An 18,827-nucleotide genomic window follows, 5' to 3' on the forward strand; every position below is an offset into this window, starting at 1 on the left:
TGTCTAATTGTATCCCAATGCAGGCCTGTACCCTGTTTTATCCCTTTTACTTTGTTAGCATTACCACTATTGTTATTTATGGTTATTATGTTGGTACATAACTGTTCATGTTTAGCTCACTATCCTGAATAATGAACCCATTATAAATAGTTTTAAAACACCTGAAACCTGTATAAATCTTTTTCTAACACTGTGTCAGAGCTGAGTCTCCCATAGCATCTCTGTAATAAAATGACATCTCCAGAGTGCAGTTCCTCAAGATTTGGTTGCTCTTCCAAAGCTGTTTTCAACAATGGGCCCAGGAATTTCCCTCAAAAGGGCCTGAGGAAAAAGCTCGATGCCACCTTGGAAGCTGATTCACAACAGAGTTGTGATTTAAGACACAACCCTTGCTGTCTGTTGACAGTGGAGATGGGGAGTGGTCATGAGATACAGCCACACTGGGCTGTCCCAGTGCATGATGGGGCAGAGGACAATCCTCCAGGAGAGGAATCTGGAGCTGCCCGAGAGCCCGTGAGATACACACGGACCGGCTGTGCCTGAGGTGGGCAGTGACAGGACCCCACAGAGTGAGACATGGCCCACGGCGGAGTCATCAAAGGGAAAGCACTAAATGCAGGTATCTGCAGGGAAACAAAGATGGACACAGACCATCTGACACAGACCAACTCCAACAGGCAACAGCACCCTCACAGCCACCACACCAACAGCAGCACTTACACAACCATGAGCAACACAACTGACCCTGTCCTGTTGCCCCTCTCAGACTGATCTGGTGTGAAGGTTGCACGAGTGGTCTGTACATCCTGGGTAGAACCTATCTGCAGTTTCACACACCCCTGTGGTCCTTCCCATGTGGACCTGGGGTTTGGGTCAGCCCAGACTCAGAGATATTACCCACTTGGACATTCCAACCCTGGGGTTCTCCAGATTCTGGTGTCCTCCTCCTCCTTGCTAGCCTCACTTAGAATTGACCAAGAAGGTGTGTACGTGCCATCACACCCAAACGCACACACAATAGTGAGCCCACTCACACAGCAAAGAGCCAGGAGCAGAGTTTGATTAGTTTTGTAGTTTCACGCTGACAGACAGCTCAGCACCACATAGTCTGTCACTCACTGCCCCACAGCAGGATGAGGCGGAGGATCGGAAACACAAAAGAAAACTTGTGGGTTGAGATAAAGACGGTTTTACAGGCAAAGCAAAATCTATGCATGTAACCAAAGAAAACTAAGGAATTCATTCACTGCATCATCGGCAGGAGGGTTTTCAGCCATCTTCAGAAAAGCCAGGCTCCATCACATGTAATGGTTACTTGGGAAGACAAACACCATCACGCCCAATGTCCTCCCCTACCTTCTTCTCCCAGATTTTATTGTTGACCATGGTATTACATGTTGTGGAACACCCCTTTGGTCAGTTTGGTTCAGGTGTCCCAGCCATGTCCTCTCCCAATTTCTTGCGCACCCACAGCCCCCATGCTGGTGGGGTTGGTGTGAGAAGCAGAAAAACCCTTGATACTGTGCAAGCACTGCTCAGCAATGACTGAAACATTGGGGTGGGACCAACACTGTTTCCATCACAAATGTAAAACGAACTCATACAAGTTGCTATGAAGATAAGTAACTCTATCCCAACTGAAACCAGTATGATAAGCAGGACAGGCCATAGTGATCAGACAGGGAGTTTGGCCAGAACAGCAGTGACCAGCCACCTCCCCACGGGCAGCTTGTTTCTTGAACCCCCCTCCTCCCCACTCTTCCACAGGTGGCTAATTCCACGATCCAAATTTCTCTGCCCCGATCTCCTCACAATTCATAACCATCATCAGTTACTTTTTCCCCAATGGGCTCAGGTTTTCCCCACTTGCACTCAAATTTGATAGTTTGGATTCCATTGCCTTGGTCCTCTGGGACTTCGGTGGCATCACTGGTGGCTCCTCCAGGCACTGATGGCCTTGCAAGACTTGACTGCCCAGACAGTCCCCAGTGCTCCCCTCTGGGCAGTCTGGCCAACCTGGTCACATCTGCAGCCACCTGTGAGGCCCAGCTGGCACACACGGAGCTGCCCATACTGCTGGTCCCTTCTCACATCCCTCAGCTTCTCATGCATGTCCCACAGTTTCCCGTGGCACGTACAGGTGGTTTCAGCCCAGGGCAGGGCCTCACCAGGGGCTCACTCATCTTTCTGCAGCCTTCCCGTCTGGTGTCCTTGATGACCTCATGACACCTGCCTACCTCTGGCCAATCACATTGCTGTCATGAGGTGACCTCATAAGTAACAATCTGGCCATGTTGGCTTTGCCTACGTCTACCCCAGGTAACTGCAATAGAAGCGGCATCACAACCCACCTCCAGCCGTGTCATCTTCCCCTTCTCCTGCATCTCCCATCTCCCAGGCTCTCAGCACTGCTGGGGGTGTTTCCCAGCATCCAGGTGACATCACCAGGCCTGTCTCACCACGTACCCAGTTGGGATGTTTCCAAAGATGTGACTTCAAAATCCACCTCCCTCCCATGATGCCTCACCTTGCATCATCCTCTTCTGGCACCAGGGGTCACCTCCCAGCCAACCTCCCACACACTGCCCCTTTACCTGCCTCTCCTCTTTGCTACCCAGCACTGTCGTTTCTGCTGGGCAGGCAGCAACGTGCTCCCCATGGGGACTGCAGAGCCCTGGTGGGACAGCTCGGTGGTGGGAGGGCAGCCATGGGTGGGCAGGGCTCCTCAGGAAGGCAGGCGGGTGGATGAGGAGGTGGAGATGAGCTCTGTGCAGAGAGGAGCCTGGCGTGCACAGCACTTGCCTTGGAGGAAGCTTCATGGTCACAGGTCCTGGGTTACATGGCAAGCTGGACCATCTCTCGGTCTGCTGGGAGGGCAGCAGGGCTGGGCACAAGCAACCCAGGAGGTTCCTGCAGGGTGTGGAAGACAGCATTTTGAGACAAACACTGGACGAGCTGACTAGGGCTGGTCTCTTACTGACAGACAAGGTGGATCAGGCTGGGGAGCTAAGGATGAGGGCGGCCATGGCTGCAGTGACCGTGAGATGGTGGAGAAGCAGGGCAACTGCAGAACAACAGTGCAGTCCTGCAGGAGAGCTGATTTCAGTTAGCTGAGGATCTCCTTGGGCTGTCCTGGAGAACAAAGGGGCTGTTAAACTCTCTTGGATATTCAGGGACAACATCCTCAAAGCCCAGGAAGAAGCCAATCTGATGGTCAGGGAGTCGAGCAGGGCCTGGCAAGAGGTCAGCATGGGTGCACAGCGACCCCCTGCCTTAGGAGATCAAACAGCAGAAGGACGTGCAGGGAGGCTGGAGGGGAACAGGCTGCCCAGCAGACAGACAGACAGACACCTGGCCTGGGGGTGCAGGGATGGAGCCAGCAAAGCCAGCGCTGAGCAGTGGCTGAAATGGCCATGCAAGGGGAGCGCACCCAGGAGGGCTTCTCCAAAGATATTGTCAGCACAAGGAAGGCAGCTGAGGGAACCCTGGTCCCAGTGGCCAGTGGGGCTGGGGACGGAGTGACAAAGACAGTATCGAAACAGCAATTTTTCAGAAGAAAGATTCTTCCTTTGAGACTGCTGGTAGGAAATGTAACTGGACACACTTATACATTTTACTATTTATTTACCTACACATAAATATATTTTTTTCCTTATGATCACATAGAAAGACAGATAACACAGGTCTGTTGAGATCACTGTCAACATGACCATCTACAAAGAGAACAGTTCAATTAACCTTTATATTCTTCTTTCCTCCATCAGGTAAGAGTGGCCAATGGCTTCGAGCATGACTCACTCTGTGCCAAGAGTAAAAAGTGGCATTGACAGTCCAGGGCAGTGGATTTTTTGGTGCCTTTGACTCTGTGCAAGACACAAGGATTATCTTTCTTAATGCTGTAGGCTTTGGTAGGATAGAAATCTAGAGAACATTTTCTAAAAATGGAGGGAAAAAGAAACCAAGTGAAAGATGTAGAGTGAAGGAAATGTCTTCTTGCAACTTTAAGCATCAATCGTTGTTGGTGTTGTAACTCTCCCTTCTTTGTTTTGAATACTTTAAATACCAATGTTTTCCCATGACATCAAAATGAGGCTTTTCAAGATGTGCATTAAGGGCAAGAGGAGAACTACTGATGTTCCACTAGATTGGCCTTGTCAGCACTCTGTTAGTCTGTGCATCTGATCTCCCTCATCCTTCAGGTATTTCCTCCTGCCCTAACTAAACTGACCATGTCTGAAGTCCCATTTCCAGCAGCTGATCTGCACACAAGCACTTGCAATTGCTCTCTGGATTTCCCTTCCTCTTACTCTTTGATCACTCAGACACTTGTCAACAATCCAGTTGCTGCTTTCAGCTTCACGGAGTCAAAAGCTTCCATGTCTTTCAGTAGTCTTTTTATTCTGTCTTTAGACAACTCTTGTATTGTGTTTCTTTTATAATTTTCTTTCTGTCTAAATCATCTCTTGCATGGTTATGCCTTGGAGACAGTGAACCTCATTGGTGGCAGTTTGTCCTTGGCATACAGTTGAGGAGTGTGTTTTCTTTTAACCATGATTCTTATCAGTTTATTTTGTTTGTTCAAAAGTAAGGAGAAGTCCCTCTTTGCCTGTGTGCAGCCAGGTCTCCAAGGAGAGCAGGTGGGAGCTGGTGCAAAGGAGCTGGAACATCCAGCTGCAGGCTGCAGTGGAGAAGTCTGGGGTAAGGAAAAGGGATGCAAGTGCCAGGTGGCCAATGAGAGAAATTATGGGGTTGGGGAGGTGAGGAGCAAGGTTGTCCACACGGTGTCAGAGCTCAAGGGACAGCTTCTCCAACCAGTCCAGACCTCCTTAGGAGAGACCCTGGATCAATATCAGATAATGCTGCAATCACCTCTTCTGCACACGGAAAAAAAATAAACTATATACTTTACCAAAAAAAAAAAAAAAGTCATTTTTTATTAGAAGGTTTTTGAAATCACTCTCCGTAACTACAGTAGGAAATGTCTCTAATTAACTGTACAAGACTAGAAGGAAATTACAAGGAGACATGGTTTCTTAGAGCTTTCTTCAGTGTGATGAGCCCCATGGTGCATTTGGTGCTAAATCCTTGAACCTCAGGTGATGAGAGGAGATCACACAAACCTTTCCAGAAGTCAAAGTCAGAAGAAAAAAGTACTAAGTCCCTTGAAGTATTAATGAGTTCCACTGAGGGCAAGTACCAGCAAAGCCTCCCCAGGGACTCGTTAGAGCAGAGAATTGGAGGCCATGCTGGCAGATAAACAAAGGGTCATGTGCAGGCAGCTGAGGTGCTGAGAAAACCCTGGTTTTGTTGGATGAAGCAGAGAGGCGAAGGCCTGACCCCCAGCCCCTGGGAAGGCAGATCCTGTCCCTCACCCGTTGCTCAGGGCTCCTCCTGGGGCAGGGGGATGTGGGCTGTGTGATGCTGAGTGAAGGACAATGGTGTGACAGTTCCCAGCCTTACTGGGGTGTGCAAGGAGGCCATGGGGTGCCCCAGTGCCTGAGGACAACATGGCTCCTCATAGGCCTTGGTGGCAGAGACGATTGCCATAGCCAAGGGGACAAAGTCTTGGGTTCTCTTGGCGACATCCAGCCTTGCCAGTGCCCTTTGCCATCTCCACCACGGGTTGTCCTCCACTGTCCCACAGCTGCTTCTGTTTCCCTGCACGCTGTAGACACCCATCTCGCTCCCTCCCCTTGCTCTCACCCTGGTGTTTCCATACATTGACTGATGTGGCTCCACTGTCTTGCTCTGTTCCTTGAAACACAAGGAGGTGGAATGATCCCGTGCTCCTGGATGATTTCTTGTACCACAGCACTACCCTTTGAGTGACATTTCTTCCTCCTCATGTCCATTCCAAGCTGTGCTGTGTGGCAGTGTTTGTTTCTCTCTGCTGTAGAAAGGAGGATCCTGAAAACTACTGACCTGTCAGCCTCTGACCTGTGCCTGGGAAGACCATGGAACAGATCCTCCTAGAAGCTGTGCTAAGGCACAAGGAGGACAGGGAGGTGATTTGAGAGAGCCAGCACGGCTTCACCAAGGGCAAGTCCTGCCTGACTAACCCAGTGGCCTTCTACGATGGAGTAACTACGTCAGTGGACAAAGGAAGGGCAATGGATGTCAGATCTATCTGGACTTCTGTAAAGCCTTTGACGTGGTCGCTCACAACATCCTTCTCTCTGCATTGGAAAGGTATATATTGGATGGCTGGACTGTTTGGTGGGTGAGGAACTGTTTCAATGGCTGCACCCAGATAGCGGTGGTCAATGGCACAATGTCTGGATGGCCACTGGTGACAAGTGGTGTCCCTCAGGGGTCCATACTGGGATCAGTACGGTTTAACATCTTCATCAATGGCATAGTGGGATCAAGTGCACCCTCAGCAAGTTTGCAGATGTCACCAAACTGAATGGTGTTGCTGACACACCTGAGGGACAGAAGGCCATCCAGAGGGACCTGGATAAGCTCAAGAAGTGGATTCATGTGAATCTCCAGAGGTTCAACGGGGCCAAACGCAAGGTCCTGCACCTGGGTTGGGGCAACCCCCGCTGTCAGTATGGGCTGGGGCGTGAGGGGATGGAGAGCAGCCCTGACGAGGAGGACTTGGGGGGACTGCTGGTTGAAGACTGGACAGAAGTTGGCAATGTGCGCTTGCAGCCCAGAAAGCCAATCTTATTTCGGGCTGCATCCAGAGGAGCATAACCAGCAGGTCAAGGGAGGAGATTCTGCCCCTCTGCCTCGCTCTGCTGAGACCCCAGCTGGAGTCCTGCATCCAGCTCTGGAGCCCTCAGTACAGGACAGACATGGACCTGTTGGAGAGGGTCCAGAGCGGGGCCACCAAGATGATCAGAGGGCTGGAACAGCTCTGCTGGGAGGACAGGCTGGGAGAGTTGGGGTTGTTAAGCCTAGAGAAGACAAGACTCCAGGGAGACCTTATTGCAACCTTTCTGTACTTAAAAGAGACTGATAAGAATGATGGGGACAGACTTTTTAACAGGGCCTGTCGTGACAGGACAAGGGGTGATGGTTGTGAACTAGAAGAGGGGAAATTCAGGCCAGACATGTGGAAGACAGTTTTTACAATGCGGGTGATGAAACATGACCACTGGTTGCCAAGAGAGGTGATGGGTGCCCCATCCCTGGAGACATCCCAGGCCAGGCTGGATGGGACTCTGAGCAACCTGATCTGGTTGAAGATGTCCCTGCTCATGGCAGGGGGGTTGGACTAGATGGCCTTTGAAGCTCCCTTCCAACACTCTTCATGATTCTATGATTCCTGCCACAAAGGAAATTTCCACAGTCTGGGAGATAACCCTTCAAGCATAGAATCATAGAATCATGGAATCATTTGAGATGGAGCAGACCATTAAGACCATTGAGTCCAACTCCAGCACTAAACCATGTCCCTAAGAACCTCCTCTATACATAAACACCTCCAGGAATGGTGACTCAACCACTTTCCTGGGCAGCCTGCTCACTGCTTCACAAACTTTTCCATGAGGAATGTTTCCTAATTTCAATTCTGAACCTTCTCTGGTACAAGCTGAGGCCATTTCCTCTCATCCTATCACTTGCTACTCAGGAGATGACCAACACCCTCCATGCTACAACCTCTTCTTAGACAGTTGTAGAGAGTGAAATGGTCTCCCCTCAGTCTCATTTTTCTCCAGGCTAAACAGCCATGGGTCCCTAAGCTGCTCCTCAGAAGACTTTTGCTCCAGACTCTCAACAGCCTCGTCGCCCTCCTCTGCACTCATTCCAGCACCTCAAGGTCTTTCCTATAGTGAGAAGCCCAAAACTGAACAGAGGATTCAAGTTGTGGCCTCAACAGCACCAAGTACAAGGGGATGATCGCTGCCCCGGTTCTGCCCACTACACTATTCTTGATGCACACCAGGAGGCCATTGGCCTTTTTGGCCACCTGGGCACACGCTGGCTCATGTTCAGCACCTGCCAATCAACACCCCCAGGTCTTTTTCCACCAGGCAGCTTTCCAGCCACTCTTCCCCAAGCCCGTATTGTTGCAGGGGATTGTTATAAACCAAGTGCAGGACCCGGCACTCGGCCTTGTTGAATCTCAGATAATTGGCCTCAGTCAGCCAACGTCCCTCTGTGTGGCCTTCCCACCCTCCAGCAGATCAACACTCCCACCCAGTTTGGTGTCATCTGCAGACTTACTGAGGGTGCACTTGATCCCTTCATACCGATCATTGGTAAAGAGATTAAACAGAACTGGCCCCAATACTGAGCCCTGGGGACACCACTTGTGACCGGCCGCCAACTGGGTTTGTTTCCATTCACCACAACTCTTTGGGCCCGGCCCTCCAGCCAGTTCTTTATCCATCGCAGATACACCATCCAGGCCATGAGCTGCAGCTTCTCCAGGAGATGCTGTGGGATACGGGGTCAAAGGCTTTACTGAAGTTTAAGTGCACAACATCCACAGGCTGTGTGGTGGATTCACTCCCCCACGACAGACTTTCCCTCATCTGCTAAGCCGGTCACCTTGTCACAGGAGGAGATCAGGTTGGTCAGGCAGGACCTGCTTTTCATAAAGCCATGCTGATTGGGCCCGATTGCTCGTCTCGTATGTGTGACCTCCCAGTCCCTTTCCCAGCCCTGTTCCTGCTGTTGGCCTGTCCCCTGCAGGGGCACAAGTGACTCACAGTCCCCTCCACAGCCATTGGCTTCCTACTGGACTATGAGTTCCTGAGACACAGCTGAGCACATGACATCGGACCCAGCCATCGCCCTCCTTGTGCTCCAGTGTGTGAGCAGGTAAAACTAAGCTGGTTTCATCAAATGTATCTAATAGATTTCCTATCAAGGGTTTGAGTGGAGAAACGTTCCTCAGAGGAGCTGCTGTATTTACACTGGGGCATTTTATATCTCTGCTTCTGTCTCTTTTTTTTCTTCTTCCTGTGTCTATTCTGTCTTGAAAGAGCTCTCCAAGGAAAAGATTCATGGAATCCTAGAATAACGCAGGTTGGAAGAGACCCCTGAACACCATCTCTGTCCCACTGACATTTATGGCACCCCAAGGAAGAGCTGATAGCATTTGCGCTCCCTTGGGTTCATCTCACCACATGCACGCAGTGGACATGCACATGATGTGTATGTTTACAACTCATCTGTACAACGAAAACATGGGCTATTGACCTAGTATTTCATAGAATCATAGAATGTCCTGAATTGGAAGAGACCCACAAGGATCATCAAGTCCAACTCCTGTCTTTGCACAGGAAAACCCCACAGTTCACACGACGTGTCTGAGGATGGTGTCCAGTGTCTTCTTGAACACTGTCAGGTTGGGGTCATGACACCTCCCTGGGGAGCCTGTTCAGTGTCCAGCACCTCTGGGTGAAGAACCTTTTCCTCATGTCCAACTGACCCTCCCCTGGCACATCTTCCTGCCATTCCCTTGGGTTCTGTCACTGGTCACCACAGAGAAGAGCTCAGTACCTACCCTTCCTTCTCCCCTTGTGAGGAAGCTGTAGCCACCATGAGGTCTCCTTTTAGTGTTTTCTTCAGCTCTGATGCTGAGAAACCCCTTGGCTTGCTTTCTGAAGCAGAAAGGAGAAGCCATGACCTCCAGGCAACGGGAAGGGGGATCCTGCCCCTCACACACGGCTCAGGGCTCTTCCTGGGACCGTGGGATGTGGGTGTGCAAGGCCGAGGGAAGGACAACACTGGTACAGCACCTTCCAGCTTCCCCATGGGGCTGCAAGGAGGCAACGAGGCCCCAGTGCCATGAGGACGACATGTCTTCTCCTGGGCCTCAGTGGCAGAGACAACTGCCATGGCCAAGGGGACAGAGACCTGGGTTCTGTTGGTCCCTTCCAGCCTCACCAGCGCCCTTTGCCATCTCCATCACAGGCTGTTCTACACGGTCCTACACCTGTGCCTCTTTCCCTGCAGGCTGCACACACCCATCTGCTTCCCCACCCGCTCTCACCCCAGCATTTCTGTCCCTTCACTGATGTGTCTGCACCCTCACTGGCTGTTCTTTGGAACACAAAGCCATAGGATGATCCAGCTCCCTCTGGGTGACCTCTTGCACCACAGCCCTGCACTTCCAGTGACCTTTCCTCCTCCTGATATCCAGTCTCCACTTCCCAGTCTGCACTTGGTAGCTTTTTTTTCCTCTCCTGGTTGTTCCCACTACTTGAGAAAGCTATACTATCTCAGACACTGCCCATCAAGCAGGGAAACCTACCTGTTAGTCTTCTTGTGGTCTTTCACTTGACCAGAGAGAAGTAACCTCACCATGACTGCTGCTGGCCCTTCAGCTCTGATAGACATGAGCATGTCCCTGCTGCTGTCCCGTCATGTTCTCAGGCAGAATAGCCAGAACGAGCCGACTCCAAGGCCTCTTTCTGGGTAGGGCCTGTGGGTACTTATGCAGAGGTTCTTTCCCAGCCATGTCCCTGCTGCTGGGCTGTCACCTCCAGAGAAAGAACTGACCTCACTGTCCCCTCTGTCACAGCAGTGCCCATGGCCTGTCCCTGCCTGCGCTCACAGGACTGACACACAGCAGGACGGTGACCAGGCTGCCAGAGCACTCAGGCCTTGCACCAACACAAGGGATGAGAAGGAGAGTGTGGGAGTGGAACGAGAACAGCTCTGGAAGGCCAAGCGCTGCTGCTCCCTGGCAGTGCTGCCAGGCTGGACTCTTTTCCCCTCCTCCCATGCACACAGGAACTGTCCCTGCAGCTCCAAACAGGCCTTGCAGGGAGGATATAGTGAAAAACACACCACTACGGGACCCTTTATTTTGTTTAAATACGCACAGATCATGGCTCCTCATTTACACAGCCAGTGGTTATAAAAGAAAAGCAGACAGTGATTTAGAAAGGGAATGACAATGTTATCACAATAAAAAACAACTTCAATAAAAACAGAAAATACAAATGAGAGGCTGGACCTGTAACTAGTTACATTAAAACTGCTATGTAGAAGGAGAGAAGCAGTTTATTGCTTCAGAAAACACAGAGATATGAGTTTCCACAGGGCATCCTTGAGCTCCTGGTTCCTCATGCTGTAGATGAGGGGGTTCACTGCTGGAGGCACCACTGAGTACAGAACAGACACCACCAGGTCCAGGGATGGGGAGGAGATGGAGGGGGGCTTCAGGTGGGCAAACATGATGGTGCTGACAAACAGAGAGACCACGGCCAGGTGAGGGAGGCACGTGGCAAAGGCTTTGTGCCGTCCCTGCTCAGAGGGGATCCTCAGCACGGCCCTCAAGATCTGCACATAGGACAGCACGATGAACACAAAACACCCAAATCCTAAACAGACACTAACCACAAGGAGCCCACCTTCCCTGGAGTAGGACTGTGAGCAGGAGAGCTTGAGGATCTGGGGGATTTCACAGAAGAACTGGTCCAGGGCATTGCCCTTGCACAGTGGCAGTGAAAATGTATTGGCCGTGTGCAGCAGAGCATGGAGAAACCCAGTGGCCCAGGCAGCTGCTGCCATGTGGACACAAGCTCTGCTGCCCAGGAGGGTCCCGTAGTGCAGGGGTTTGCAGATGGCAACGTAGCGGTCGTAGGACATGACGGTGAGAAGAAAATATTCTGCTGAAATGAAAAAGAGAAACAAAAGCATCTGTGCAGCACATCCTATATATGAGATAGCCCTGGTGTCCCAGAGGGAATTGGCCATGGACTTGGGGACAATGGTGGAGATGGAGCCCAGGTCGAGGAGGGCGAGGTTGAGCAGGAAGAAGTACATGGGGGTGTGGAGGTGCTGGTCACAGGCTATGGTGGTGATGATGAGGCCGTTGCCCAGGAGGGCAGCCAGGTAGATGCCCAGGAAGAGCCAGAAGTGCAAGAGCTGCAGCTCCCGTGTGTCTGAGAACGCCAGGAGGAGGAACTGGGTGATGGAGCTGCTGTTGGACATCTGCTGTCTCTGGGTACAGGGTGCTCTCGTAGGGGAAAAAGTCAGTAACAATTTAGTGGAGACTTCTCTGACATAAACCAAAGCCATGTCCCACACTCCCTCCCCTGTGACACATAGATACACTTTTCTTTTTCTACAAGACCTTCCTTCAGCACTGTGGCTGCAGCCCTGCTTGGTGCTGGCCGAGTGTGCAACCAAGACAAAAGGGTCTCTACCCATGGACTCTTAATAAGTCAGCCCAACTCTGCAGAAGTTGGCTTGGGCAGGGGTCAGTCCTGAGGTTCAAATTTTTCAGATGAAATCACTGCTGATACAGTCTGTCCTGTCTGCACTCCCAGTGATAAAGAAAAGGAATTGTAAAGGCATTTTAAAAGTCACAGGTTTTCTTACAGCTTCACCACCATCTCCCCTGGACAGTGTTCTTGGACATCAGAAATCCTCAGCATTTCTGCTGCACTCAGGGAGAACAGAGCGAGTCCCGCGAGACCAGAGGATGCCTGTGGGTCAGTGCAGAGTGAGGGCAGCTGGTCTGTCCCTCTGTCTTCCTCCATCTGCCCTGGGCTGGCACCTTTCTGAGATGGTGATCACACTGCCATGTTACCCTGAAAAGCCACCAGGCATTGCTGAGAGCAGAGGGACCCACCTCAGACCATGACATGTCTCACCCTTTCCTCAGGTCTCAGCACCTCACTTCTATCCCAGGACACACACGGCTCATTTCACAAACCAAACAGCATTTCTTCCATCATAGCATCTCTGCACTTCTGCATGAGTAATTCAGATAATGCTAACGTGCTATAGGACAGGTTTGCATCCTGGAGGGAAGCTCACAGCTTGGAAGAAAAACTCAAGGAGACAGCCAAGGTTCTTAATGATGGCATTTGATTCAGGGAGACTCAGCTCATTCCCCAGCCCCACACACTGCATTGCCCACAGCCCCACAGGTCAGAGCAAAGCTGGGACACGTGTTCCCATGGACACAGCTGCAGGAAAGGACCCACAAGATCAGGCTGTGACTCTGCAGCTGAAACTCCCATCCCCAGAGAGCCTGACAGCAAGAACCAGATCACACCAGCAGTGACCCAGAGCAGTGGAGCAAGAAGGAAACTGCGGTGAGGGTGGGTGTGAGAGAGGCCAGGGCAGAGGCAGCCGGGCACTCAGACAGCGTCACCCTTCCCCAGCTGTGCAGCCACCTCCCACACACCAGCATTGCCGGGCAGCTGCTCTCAGCCCCTGTGCTCTGCAGAGGGAACTGGAGCTCTGGCTGCACAGGAGCTGCTTCATGCCTTGGAGCCCCCGGCCCTGAGGGCAGAGGCTTTGCTGGGTGGGAGAGGAGGCGAGGGGGCTGCTCACAGGAGGGATCTGCACTGCGGGGATCATACGGAGTTTTCTGTGTTCCCCCTCCCTTAACAATTCCGTGGTTAGTTTCCTCTCCTTTCTGATCATTTCCCTGCTGCCTGGACATTCTCCCCCTGGGAGGTGTTTCCCTGCCCATGTCTCTTCCCTGTCAGCACTCACAGACCATCCCACCCTCTGTGCCCTCACCCTGGCCCTACAGATCCTGCCTGTTCACAGGGCACTGCCTGGGGGCATCTTCCTGTTTGCAGGAAGGGACAGGACAGGTCAGACTAAGGATGATGGTCCAGCAAAGGTGGTGCAGGTGCTGTCCACAGGCAGAGAGGTAGTGAAGGGGCTTCTGGCAGATGTACTGATCACTCAAAGTTGCAGTTCAGAAGTATCAGTGACTTGTTTAAGCAGGAGGGCTCATTTTCATTTTATTCTTTCCTTCACCCCCCAACCGTTGGGATAGGAAATTGAAAAGACAGGCTCAGGAAAGCTCCCTATCTGTCTGCTAATCCTTGCATTGATCTTCTGCTTGAGGCATCCACTTGGAAAAATCCTGAGGGTGATCTGGAGCTGTGAAAGAGCCCTGACCCACACAGCACCCACTTAACAGCAGAAGCACCTTTCCTGCTTTGATACGGGTTGCTCCTTCCTCCCACAGCTTCTCCCCACAGCACCGTGGGGATCTCCCCGGGCAGGCTGAGCGCTGACCCTGGCAGGCGGCAGAGTCCCTGCCCCGGCACAGCCCTGGGGTGCAGGGACCCTGCTCTGCAGGACAGCCCTGGGCACCCCTGGCTGCTCACCCAGCTTCACAGCTGTTCAAAATTGCCTGACAAGAGCCCCCTCCTTACAGATCCCTCAAGCTGTGCCTGTGCTAACTTGAGGAGATGCCTCCAGGAGCTGCAGCTGCATTGCCCTGCACCCACAGACTTACCATGGCAAGGGCTGCAAAGATTTCTCCTCCAGTGAGCTCTCAGCCATCCTCCCCATCCTGACCACCTTTTATCTCTCTCTGCCTTGCTCGCCTCCCTGAGATCCCCAGGCAGAGCCCTCAGCCCTGCTGCGCTTTGCAGAGGAGCTGCTCCTGGGCAGAGCTGTCTCTCTGCAGCGCTGCCGCTTGCCAGGAGCTCACTCTGTCCCAGGAGCCCAGCCCAGCTCAGCAGCACAGGAGCAGCCCAAGGCGCTTTAATGACCCCTCTGGTGGGTTTGGTGCTGAGTCCATGAACTTCAGACCCTGAGAGGCAATTGAAGAAACCTGTCAAGAAGTCCAAATCATATTCAAACTCCAAAGTTTCTTGTAATGTTAATGGGTCCCACTGAGGAACACTACTGAGGAACTGACCCCAGGGTCTGGTTAGAGAAGAAAACTGGAGGCAGAGATGACAGGTCAGGACAAGCAAGGTGAAGGTCTCTCTGATGCTGAGTAAACCTGGATGTGTTTCATTAACCAAAGGGCCAAGCCCTGACCCCCAGCCCTGGGAAGGCAGATCCTGTCCCTCCCACGTTGCCCAGGGCCCTTCCTGGGACAGTGTGATGTGGGGCTGTGCAAGGCCAAGGGTAGGACTATGGTCCCACACCTCCCAGGTTCCTGGCTGGGGACAAGGAGGCCATGAGGCCCCTGTGCTGTAAGGACAAGGTGTCTCCTCACAGGCATCAGAGGTGGAGACAACAGCCACAGCCAAGGGGAGAAGGAGCTCATGTCTGCTGGGGGCTTTAAACCTCTTTACATCCCTTGATCCTCTCCACGACAGCCTGTCCTATGCTGTGGCATCCCCTGCACCTCTTTCCCTGCAGGCTGGAGACATCCCCCCTGCTGCCCACCTTGCTCTTGTCTGAGCATCTTCCTTCCTTTGCTGATCTCTGTCCATCCTCCCCAGCTGTTCCTTGAAGCACAAAGCCTTGGGCTGATGCAGACTCCCTCTGGGTGACCTGCTCCACCACAGCACTGCCCTTCCACTCACATTCCTTGCTGCTCATGTCCAGCCTGGACCTCCCCACCTGCACTGTGTGCCATTATTTCTTTCTCATGCTCTTTCCCACTATGATGAAAACCTCCACCATCTCTGAAACCACCCTTCCAGCACTCTCAGGCTACTCCTACACTGCTGCAGCCTCCCCAGCGCTGCTGGGCCAGAGCAGCCCAGGTCCCTCAGCATCCCACACCATGTGCACAAGGTCCTGACCCCTGCCTTGGCAGAGCCCTGCACTCTCCAGTTCCTCCCTGCTTCTCCAAACTGGGAGCCGCACACTGGCACACACCCGTGTGTGTGGGGTCACACCAGTGCTGAACCGAATGGGATGAGAACTCCAGGTGTCTGGGTCCCCACGCTCCTCCTCATGCAGCCCCGTGTGCAGCTGCCTTGTTCATGGTGAGCGTGCAGCACGGGCTTGTGTGGCGGCCCTTGTAGTGCCCAGGCCCTTCTCCTCAGGGTCCCTGCTCAGCGTGTCAGGTCCTGCTCTGTCCTGATGGATGGGGTTGTTCTCCTGCCCTGATAAAGAACTGGTTATTTTTCCTTTTAAAACTGATGAGATTCCTGGTGGTGGAACCCCAAATTTCTCTAGGTCTGGATACTCCCTGGACTGCTGCAGCCACGGTCCCTCCAATTCCAGCCAGGGCAGGGACCGCTTGCCCGGGGAGCCCCCGGTGCCCCCTAAAGAAAAGGGGCCTCAGCCTCCAAGACTCTCCTGAGCCCAGAAAGTGGCCACTAAAATGGCAGCAGTAGCAGGGTTCCATCAAGAGTTTATTCAAGCAAAAAGAAATAATTTCCAATTTCCCTAGCACAGTCTTTCAGTGCTGCTTTCTCCTCCTTATGCTGGTGCCTCTCCCTGACTGCTGTGCCCCACTTTCAGTGACACCAGATTGTTGGGGGGCATGGCCATGTGCCCCCACAGCCCCAGGGCTTTGTCATTGGTGCCCTCACTCACAAGGGAAAACCCATCTTGTCACTCTCCACATAAAGGAGCTCCATACATCCACGCAACTTCTTCACTCTGAGGGAATCCCACTGCTGACCCTTCCAGCCCGTCTCTCCTGAAAAGCCCGTACCCAGCCATTGCAGCACCCCAAGCTGTGTGACTTGTCCCACCACGCCTGGCGGTGACTCCATGGGTGTCAAACAGCACAGGCTGCAGCTTGTCCTGGCTGTGCCCTTGGCTCAGGGCATCAGTGCACAGTTGGGCTGTGGCAGCTCAGCTGTAGCACCCGGCCAAGCTCTGAGAGGCTTAGGGAAATCTGGTGGGTCTCAAGAATCCAGGTCCCCATGTGTGCAAAGGTTTGACTTCAGAGCAGAGCAATGTCACAGTGGTTGGCAGATGGAAAGTTAGGGCTGAAATTGGGCAACAGGAGAGTGAGCAAGCCCTGCTGTCCCCAAGGCCAGAGAGAAACAGGGCTGGGAATGACAGACCTGGAAGGAAACGTGTGTTTTGTCAGTGGCGTCTCTGCTGCCCCTGAGGTACTTGGGCAGACGTGTCACTGATCTCTAGGAATGACAAGGTGCTGCTGACAGGCCCAATGTGACAATGGTTTGTCTGTTTTTTGATTGTGTTATCAAGGAGCTGAGAACAGGTTTGGTGAAAAGAAAAAAAGGAGATTTGGAAGTGTTGCTATACGCATGGACACCGCGGTGTGAAGCGCTTCCTATTCATGGGCTGCCCTACATCTACTGGATAGAGAAGGGACAGATCTTGCGATGCTTCAGAGGTGGGAATGAGTTTCTTGCACAAAGGCACCGAATCTGTCTGCAGTGCTGTCTGGGGTGTCTGTCCCACACTCGCTGTGGATGGGGATGGCTGCCCTGGACAGGACCATCGCTGTCCCTGCCCAATGCATGTGGGGGTGTGTGAGAGCCTTGGCACCTCACGTAACACTGCAGGCCTGTAACTGGCACTAAAAGGAATAACCGCCCTGAATTTGATTTGTCAATAGAATTATAGAAAAATTTCAGCTGGAAGAGACCCTCAGGATCATCGAGTCCAACCATATCCCAACTCTAGTACTAAACTATGTCCCTAAGAAACCCAATTAAATGTCTTCTAAACACCTCCAGGAATGGTGACTCCACCACTTCCCTGGGCAGCCTGTTCCACTGCTTCACAACTTTTTCCATGAAGAAATGTCTCCTAATATCCAGTCTGAACCTTCCCTGGCACAACTAGAGAACATTTCCTCCTGTCCTATCACTTGCTGCTTGGGAGAAGAGACCAACACCCACCACGCTACAACCTCCTGTCAGGTAGTTGTAGAGACCGATAAGGTCTCCCCTCAGTCTCTTTTTTTCCAGGCTAAACAGCCTCATGTCCCTCAGCCGCTCCTCATAAGACTTGTGATCCAGACCCTCACCAGCTTTGTTGCCTTTCTCTGAACTCACTCCAGCACCTCAAGGTCTTTCTTGTTGTGAGGGGGCCAGAACTGACCCCAGGATTCGAGGTTTGGCTTCACCAGTGCCCAGTACAGGGGACGGTCACTGCCCTGGGCCTGCTGGCCACACTATTCCTGATACAAGCCAGGATGCTGGGGGCCTTTTTGGCCACCTGGACACACGCTGGCTCATGTTCAGCTGCTGTCAATCAACACCCCCAGGTCTTTTTCCACCAAGCACCTTTCCAGCCACTCTTTCCCAGACCTGTAGTGTTGCAGGGGATTGTTATGACCGAAGTGCAGGACCTGGCACTTGGCCTTGTTAAACCTCAGACAATTGCCCTCAGCCAAATGAACAAGCAGCTCCAGAACCCTCTGTAAAGCCTTCCTACCCTCTTGCAGATCAAAACTCCCACCCAACTTGGTGTCACCTGCAAACTTACTGAGGGTGCACTCGATCCCCTCATCTAGATCATTGAAAAAGAGATTAAACAGAACTAGCCCCAGTACTGAGCCCTGGGGACACCACTTGTGACCGGCCGCCAACTGGGTTTGGTTCCGTTCACCACAACTCTTTGGGCCCGGCCCTCCAGCCAGTTCTTTATCCATCGCAGATACACCATCCAGGTCTTGAGCTGCAGCTTCACCAGGAGATGCTGTGGGATACAGTGTCAAAGGCTTTACTGACGTCTAAGTGCACAACATCCACAGCCTTTCCCTTCTCTACTAGTTGGGTCACCTTGTCATAGGAGGAGATCAAGTTGGTCAATCAGGACCTGCCTTTCACAAACCCATGTTGACTGGGCCTGACCTCTTGGTTGTCTCTCTCTCTCCAGCCAGGCTGGCCTTCTTTCCCGACAGTTCACCTTCTGGCACACGGGGACAGCTGCTCCTGTGCTTCTGAGATCACCTTCTTCAAGACAGACCAGCCTTCCTGGACTGCTTTGTCCTTCAGGATTGTCTCCCAAGGGACTCTGCCAACCAGCCTCCTAAACAGATCCAAGTTGCCAACCAGCCTCCTAAACAGATCCAAGTCTGCCCTAGAAGGCCAAAGTAGCAGTTCTGCTGACCACCCTTCTAACTTCTCCAAGGATAGTAAACTCAATCATTTCATGATCACTACACCCAGGGCGACCTCCAATGAGTCCTTCTCTATTTACAAACAACAGGTGCAGTGGGGCTCCTTCCCTGGCAGGCTCACTGACCAGCTGTGTCGGGAATTGTC

General features: G+C 52.4%; 1 protein-coding gene across 1 annotated transcript; it reads right to left on the reverse strand.

Annotated features, from left to right (window-relative positions):
• Positions 1-10,331: 10,331 nt before the first annotated feature.
• Positions 10,332-11,520, reverse strand: LOC135999341 (olfactory receptor 14C36-like; the record flags this gene model as incomplete). The annotated part of the gene is made up of 2 exons (XM_065652900.1): positions 10,332-10,373; positions 11,059-11,520. Coding segments are annotated over 2 exons (504 nt in total), but the record flags the coding sequence as incomplete, so codon positions are not given.
• Positions 11,521-18,827: the final 7,307 nt, after the last annotated feature.

This window comes from Caloenas nicobarica, chromosome 28, assembly GCF_036013445.1.
Source record: "Caloenas nicobarica isolate bCalNic1 chromosome 28, bCalNic1.hap1, whole genome shotgun sequence".
In the NCBI taxonomy this organism is placed as follows: domain Eukaryota; kingdom Metazoa; phylum Chordata; class Aves; order Columbiformes; family Columbidae; genus Caloenas; species Caloenas nicobarica.